Source organism: Eptatretus burgeri, chromosome 2 (assembly GCF_056783735.1).
Source record: "Eptatretus burgeri isolate ZD-2024b chromosome 2, Ebu_testis_v1, whole genome shotgun sequence".
Classification (NCBI taxonomy): domain Eukaryota; kingdom Metazoa; phylum Chordata; class Myxini; order Myxiniformes; family Myxinidae; genus Eptatretus; species Eptatretus burgeri.
Window position 1 is genome coordinate 131,502,399 of NC_140962.1, and position 7,983 is coordinate 131,510,381.

Genomic DNA, 7,983 nt, shown 5'->3' on the forward strand with positions numbered 1-7,983 from the left:
TTCCCTTGTTGGTGGTGTTGCACGACGTAATTTCTTCTTCACCTCGGCATTACATTTATGTTGGAGAGAAGTTGGGAGAGTGGTGGTGGTTTATGAATTGGTAGTTTTCATTTTTCAACAAATGATGTTTGTCGAGCAGGTACCAACAGCTTGGCCAGGGTGGTATCACCAATCCAGACATCTGCATCCTGCTTTGCTTGCTGGCTCTGCCTTCCTCTTCCTCTGCTTGCTGCTCACCACTCTCACCTTTGTGCTGCTCCACAGGTAATGAGTTTCAGCGCTTCACTGCACTGTGCCGCGAGTTGCCAGCTTATTTGTCACACTTTGGACCTCGCACATTTTAATCTCTGAGCTATGAGACAAACATTAATTGGAGTAAATGTGTTGATGAGTGTGCAGGAGTATACAAGTGGCCCGAAAAACTTGGCACATTGTTCTCGGTGTGAGTGCCAACTCTGCGCTCGCCACGGGAGCATTCGCAGGAGGCATCGTGTACACACAACCACCAGAAGTGTGCCAAGCGGTGAGAGGCTTCTATAGAAGGGCGAAGCAGAAGGCAGTGCTCTGTAAGGGTTGATGATTTGGTACAACCCTTCTCTTTGTCCTTTTTTGCCTGCTTTTAATATTCCAGTTTGGTCACGATCTAGTGGGGTGTGCAAAACGAGCCGTTTGACCCATCTTGCCTGTGTCATACCACATCCTCTCACATTTGAGAATTTGACACTGACAGTCAACACAGCACTGCTTTGAAAATACTTGCTTCAGCATTAAGATGGAATTCAAGACAAAGTCATTACTACATTACAGTTAACCTGTTGGTGTTGCCATCTGAACCACAGGCTCCTGATGTGAGGCACCTGAGTTTAAATCCCATAAACCATGTGTGTGTTTGTCCATTGTCGATTAATGCTCATCGAATTCGTCATGGTGGCGTAATGGTTAGAGCATCCACTCTGAGTCTGGGAGGTCGTCGGTTCGAACCTGACCCTGGCTGAGTCGTAGCAAAGTCTTTTAAAAACGGTAAGTGCTGCCAACATTTCAAAAGGAGAGAGAGCACGGAGAAACAACCATAAGTTGGCAATCATAGCACAGGCTTCATGGGCCTAATGGCCTCCTCCTGTGTTGAAGCTCCTTGAAAGGGAACCCATTTTCATCGGTCTGAAAATCTACTGATGTCGACTCGTGTGTTTTGTCCTCGTGCACGTGATGTACAACCTTTTCCCTGAACCTTTGAACCGTGGATAGAAGAGAAAACGTTTTTTTTTTCTTTCCTTTTAGATAAGTATTTGCTGCACCACTGAAAAAGTTTTTGTTTTAAAATGTGGAACTTTCCAAAATAATCAGAGAACTGTTTCTCATTTGGATAATCCATAATATATAAAACCTCGAGAACCACAGAGAGGGAAAACACAGAACACAACAACATTAAGGGTTGGTGCAAAACAGAGCAAAGGCTCAGAAAATATAACGTTTCAGTCTGAGTGTGGTCTTTGTCAGAGATTTAACATACACCATGTGTGTTTAGATCTTCAATGATCTCTTGGTGTAGATGGAGCACATAGACCATGGTGCCCAGTGGGTTGAGTTGGCTGTGCTTTTGCATTTTCCTCTCAAAGATTCCTGCAACTTTGGTGGATGTGGAGCTTTTTAATTCCATGACATTGTTGAAAATCGCTTGAATAGTTATTAATTTAACTATAGTATAAAAAAAAATGGTGGTAGAGTTTGCAAAAAGAATGGAAATGGCAGTGGTAAACACGTATTTCAAGAAGAAGGAGGAACACAGGGTGACATACAAGAGTGGAGGAAAGTGCACACAGGTGGATTACATCTTAAGTAGGAGATGCAACCTGAAAGAGATTAGTGACTGTAAGGTTGTGGCAGGGGAGAGTGTAGCTCGACAGCATCGATTGGTGGTCTGTAGGATGACTTTAGAGGTGAGGTTGAGGAAGAGAGTGAGGGCTGAACCAAGGACCAGATGGTGGAAGCTGAAGGAGGAAGACTGTTGCGTGAAATTTAGGGAGGAGGTGAGACAGGCGTTGGATGGTGGTAAAGATGGGTGGGATGATTGGGCAACGACAGCAGAAGTTGTGAGGGAGATAGCTAGGAAGGTACTTGGTGTGACATCTGGACAGAGGAAGGAAGATAAGGAGACTTGGTGGTGGAATGAGGAAGTACAGGAAAGTATAAGGAAGAAGGGGTTGGCGAAAAAGAAGTGGGATAGTCAGAGAGATGAAGAAAGTCGGCAGGAGTACAAGGAGTGGCGTCGAAAAGCAAAAAGAGAGGTGGCAAAGGCCAAGGAAAAGGCATATGACGAGCTGTATGAGAAGTTGGATACAAAAGAAGGGGAAAAGGATTTATACCGATTGGCAAGACAGGTTAGGGTGACAGGCAAGATTGGCAAGATTGGCAAGACAGGTTTATACCAGGTTAGGGTGATAAAGGACGCAAATGGGAATGTGCTGACGAGCGAGGAGAGTGTGTTGAGAAGGTGGATGGAGTACTTTGAGGAGCTGATGAATGAAGAAAATGAGAGAGAGAGAAGGTTGAAAGAGGTGGAGATAGTGAATCTGGAAGTGGGGTGGATCAGTAAGGATGAAGTGAGGACTGCTATGAAGAGGATGAAAAGTGGAAAGGCGGTTAGCCCAGATGGTATACCAGTGGAGGCATGGAAGTGCTTAGGAGAGATGGCAGTGGGGTTGTTAACCAGATTGTTTAATAAAGTCTTGGAAAGTGAGAGGATGCCGGAGGAGTGGAGATTAAGTGTACTGGTTCCGATTTTCAAGAATAAGGGTGATGTGCAGAGCTGTGGAAATTACAGAGGGATAAAGTTGTTAAGCCACACCATGAAGTTGTGGGAAAGAGTAGTGGAAGCTCGGTTGAGAGGAGAGGTGACGATCTGTGAGCAGCAATATGGGTTTATGCCAGGAAAGAGCACCACTGATGTGATGTTTGCTTTGAGAATGTTGATGGAGAAGTATAGGGAAGGCCAGAAAGAGTTACATTGTGTGTTTATGGATTTAGAGAAAGCTTATGATAGGGTGCCAAGAGAGGAGTTGTGGTATTGTATGAGGAAGTCGGGAGTGTTGGAGAAGTATGTGAGTCGTGCAGGATATGTATGAGGACAGTGTGACAGCGGTGAGGTGTGCGGTAGGAATGACGGACCGGTTTAAGGTTAAAGTGGGATTGCACCAAGTATCGACTCTGAGCCCTTTCCTGTTTGCAATGGTGATGGACAGGTTGACGGACGAGATCAGACTGGAGTCTCCATGGACCATGATGTTCGCGGATGACATCATGATCTGTAGGGAGAGTAGGGAGCAGGCTGAATCGAGCCTTGAGAGGTGGAGGTACGCACGGAGAGAAGGGGAATGTTAGTCAGTAGGAGTAAGACGGAGTACATGTGCGTAAATGAGAGGGAGGGTGGTGGTATGGTGCAGTTGCAAGGAGTTGAGGTGGGGAAGGTGGATTGGTTTAAATACTTGGGATCAACTGTCCAAAGTAACGGAGAGTGTGGGAGAGAAGTGAAAAAGAGAGTGCAGGCAGGATGGAGTGGGTGGAGAAGAGTTGCAGGAGTGATTTGTGACAGAAGGGTAGCTGCAAGAGTGAAGGGGAAAGTATACAAGACGGTAGTGAGACCAGCTATGTTGTATGGTTTGGAGGCGGTGGCGCTAACAAAAAGACAGGAAGCAGAGCTGGAGGTGGCAGAGTTAAAGATGCTGCGATTCTCGTTTGGAGTGACGAGGATGGATAGGATAAGAAATGAGTGTATTAGAGGGACAGCGCAGGTAGGACGGTTTGGAGACAAAGTGAGAGAGGCGAGATTGAGATGGTTTGGACATGTGCACAGGAGGGAAACGGAGTATATCCGGAGAAGGATGTTGAAGATGGAGCCGCCAGGCAGGAGGAGAAGAGGAAGGCCAAATAAGAGGTTCATGGATGCGGTGAGGGCGGACATGCGGGTGGTTGGAGTGTCAATGGAAGATGTGGAGGATAGAGCAAAATGGAGACAGTTTGGTCCGCTGTGGCGACCCCTAACGGGAGCAAGCCGAAAGAGGAAGAAGAAGAAGTATAAAAAAAAAATAGTTGGATCACTGGGCTGGCAGGATGGCCAAGAGGTAATGCCCACTTGTCTCTAAGCTGTCTAGCCTGGGTTAAAATCTCAGCCAAGCTATCAACTCTCATCCTGGTGTTTCACTGTCATGGTGATTCATCACTATGTGTGCCGTGCTTCAGATGGACATTAAACCAGGTGTCCTGTATACTGGCATTAGTTGGTGGATGCTAAAGATCCCACGGTGTCCTTCACGAAGGGGAGGCAAGCTCTCGAATTCAAAATATCGAACAAATTACAAATTCCTGCCCTAACCTACAGATATTGCATCAGTGGCAGAACCGCACCCTCAGCCAATGATGCTACCCCATAGCCTTGTGCTGCATACAAAAGATGAAAAAGTTGGATCACTGCAGCAAATCAGTGCTAGGGGCTTGGAGGTCAGCCCAAGGCTCCACAGGATCAGGCCTCTACATTGTGTTGGCCCACACAGACTCGCTTCTGTGGCTCGGGACTTGGACGTTGGTCTGGGCTCTTTGGTGTTTGGCCTCCTCATCATGTGGGATGGATGAGGTTTTTGAACAATTAAAAAAGTGGCTTCTTATGCCCCAAGTGTTTTGTTGTTTTTTTGGCACATATCTGGGCAAAAACGTTTCAAAGTACACATGGCCCAAGGGACTACTTCTTGCTCAAAAAATATTTCAGTTTTCCGATGCCTGGCTCTGAGGCTGGCTTGGGCTCCATCACGTACGGTCTACACAACATGGAGCCATTGCTTAGGCCGAGGTCACATTTGCCACGGCGGCCGTGGGGTCTCCAAAATCTACGGCCACTAGCAATTATACGGCGGCCGCAGTATTTCCACGGTCACACAAAGTAGCAGTCACATATGTTTTTATTTTTCAGGGAACCGCACGGCATATTTATAAATTGTGGAGACCGAAAACGTGGGGGTGCCGTACGGTCTTTGATTTGATGTCGCACGGTGACCTTAGGGTGTTCCTGTGGCAGCCATAGAATTTTCAAGGCAGACGCAAGGCGACCACAGGGGGGCCCTAAGGCGAACGTGCGGCCAGACGGACGGTAACGAATGGGTTAATTTTTTTTTTTACCATTTCTTTTGTTTCGGCTTGTCGAATTGCTACGGCGAACGTAGAAATGAAAAAAGTTATAATTCCACTGCGACCTTACGGCCTGTAAAAGATAGCCAAATGGCGTAGGGCCACCCTGAGGCCTCCGCAGAAACTCTGCGGCCGCCGCACGTTTCTGTCAATTCAGAGGGCGTATGGCCGCCGTATCCTCGCCGTAGAGCAAATGTTACTTAGGCCTTATGCAACACGATACAAGGTGACCTAAAAGGCACTTTACCTCTCCCCAGTAAAGCATTCGTTCTTAACCTCTTTTAATAGACAGATTTTATTGTGAAGTGCTTACAATAATTAATCAGTCATTGTATCTGTATGCACTCCATCATTCTCATCGCAACACTGAATTCATCGCCAGGTCCTCTTGGACATCTTGTATGTCATTTGTCGAGTCACCTGGGCGAAAGAGGCCATGACTGCAGCACGTAATTCTTCAATCGTAAACCACCGGTTTGTCGACACTTTCTCTTCGATGAAACCCCACAAAGAGTTGTCTGGAGTCATTAGATCTGGACTTTGTGGTGGCCACGGTAGAGGAGCCGGTGATGTTGTTGATCCACGTCCAATCCATCATTGAGGGAACGCTCCATTGAGATGGTTCTGAACATGCAACGCAAAATGTGCGGGTGCGCTATCTTGTTGAAACCAGACACTTTCAGATATTCCCGCAGTATCAAGTCGTGGTACCAACCAGTTTCTTAATATATGCTCGTTAACTTACGCCATTTTGACGTACGTCCATAAAAAAATTAGGGACCAAATAAATGTCTTGAGGTCATTCCTGCCTGTGGAGGATGATGCTCCAATTTGAATGTGAAATGTGGATTTTCCTTGGATTACAACACCATATTTCATGCCTATGAGCTTCGATAAATGGCACATTCATCCGAGAACAACACTCTTTCTCGAGACAGGGCAGTCAGGAAGGTGTCAAGTAAGATATCAAATGATGCACAACGCTGATCCATGTCGGCATCGCTCAGTTTGTTCACAAATGATGGACGCCAGGGTTTCAACTGAAGATTGTTTTCATGCGAGTTTGCATAGTGGTCCACGAAATGCCAAGTTCACTGGCTCTCTCTCTCTCTTGTTACCTTTCTGGGTGATCGGTCAACTAATGCCAATAGAGCACAGCATGTGTTTCTTCTCATTACCAGACTTCCACTGCACTTCTTGTCCTTTACACTTCCATCCATCCATTGGGACCATACTCTGTGCAGAGTGTTGATGCTGCCTAAGGGGTCTCCTTGGCTATTGGGCACAATCCTGGACGGGTTGCCACTCCGACACAGGACACCAGCAGGCTGGCACTCATTTTGCCGACCTCGGAAGGATGACAGGCAGTCAACCCCACTTGGTATTAATTAATTTACACTTCCTGCTTCAAAATACAGTTTTTTCCCACGTTGTACACTTCATAATCACTACTGTCAGTGGAATCGAACTCGGTATCGAAGGTTGTTGCACATTTGGTGCGAGGCATCATGGTTTCCTCTGTAATATCACCATATCATCACCGGTAAAAGGTACCAGCTTTTATCTTGGGCGAAAAGATAATTTGATTTAATGTTGTTTGCAAAGGGTGGGTTCGGAGGGGGGGGGGTAAGAAGAGATTTAACAAAACCCTTTAATTTATTTTTTTTTGAGCTTGACATGAGTATTTTTTCAGTGCTTTCTCTTTATGAAATCCTTAATTTTGCTTCTCTTTTAATAAACCAACTCCACGTCATGTTGCAGGCCTGTTGTTTCAGTGAGTAGAGGGAGTGTGGTCTGCAAGAGTTTGAAAATTTGAACAATAAGTTGGTGTTTATGGAAAGCTGGCGGCTTCTAACCTTGAATCTTCCCATCTCAGGTTGGGATGATACTGCATTACTCATCACTGTCCGTTGCCCTGTGGGTTGCTTTGATGACTCGTGGAATTTGCAGGGGTCTCGCACCGCGCTTTCCAGAGAGTCTTTCTGAGGGAGATGAACCCAAACTTCCTCGACCTATGCTCAGGTAGCAGATTGACTCCACCACCTGCTGGACTCCGCGAGCTTAGCACTTCTTCTTCAGCCTTTCCTCACTCATTTCATCGACTTACCTTGCTTCTTCCAGGTTCTACCTCATTGGCTCAGGTATCCCTCTCATCGTTTGTGGCATCACTGGAGCTGCCAGCTTGGAGAACTATGGGCAGATGCCTGATACTGGATAGTAAGTAGAACTTCAAACACCTTAATTATTCCAGCCTCCTCGATTTTTTTTTTATCATCATCTATTGCTGAAGTCAAATCAGAAGGCTGTGTTTCAGAATATCAATTGAAATTTTGACTAACTTGCATCGGTTTATGAGTCATGTTTATTATCGAGTTGCTTACGGATGTTCCTACACTTATGACTATGTCTTTATACCCCACCCAATCTGCTTCAGTTGTTGGATGGCATGGGAGGCAAACATGGGAGCCTTTTTGGGTCCTTTGTCCATGATTCTTCTGCTCACTGTGGGATACCTCATTGGCAGCACTGTTCGCTTGGCATCTGTATCTTCCTTTACCCCTTCAACAGAGTTGCACCCAGGCCTTTCTGGCCTCGGAACCTCTACCTCACTGCACCTCAACAACCTGAACAGACCGTCTGTGAAAGATGTGGGTGCGAATTCTGAGGGGAAGGTGAAGAGTGCAAACAGGACAAATGAGAGATTGGAAAGGAAGGCAGAACGTCTGTCTCAAAGTGCTGTAGAAGACTGGGATAAAGAATATGGTCCAAGCACTTGGCTCAGAGCCACGGGGACACATCTGTTCGGCT

The 7,983-nt window shown here is 46.3% G+C and overlaps 1 protein-coding gene across 5 annotated transcripts in view; it reads left to right on the forward strand.

The window, feature by feature from the left end:
• Positions 1 to 7,983, forward strand: part of LOC147033154 (adhesion G protein-coupled receptor A2-like) — a 112,546-nt gene that overhangs the window by 74,307 nt on the left and 30,256 nt on the right. For all 5 annotated transcript variants that reach the window (XM_085871251.1, XM_085871252.1, XM_085871253.1 and 2 more), the window contains 5 exons: positions 140 to 264; positions 400 to 523; positions 7,052 to 7,197; positions 7,297 to 7,392; positions 7,610 to 7,983. The exon at positions 7,610 to 7,983 is cut by the window's right edge and continues 648 nt beyond it. In XM_085871251.1, the coding sequence (XP_085727377.1) occupies positions 140 to 264; positions 400 to 523; positions 7,052 to 7,197; positions 7,297 to 7,392; positions 7,610 to 7,983 (865 nt within the window). The remainder of the gene's footprint in view (positions 1 to 139; positions 265 to 399; positions 524 to 7,051; positions 7,198 to 7,296; positions 7,393 to 7,609) is intronic.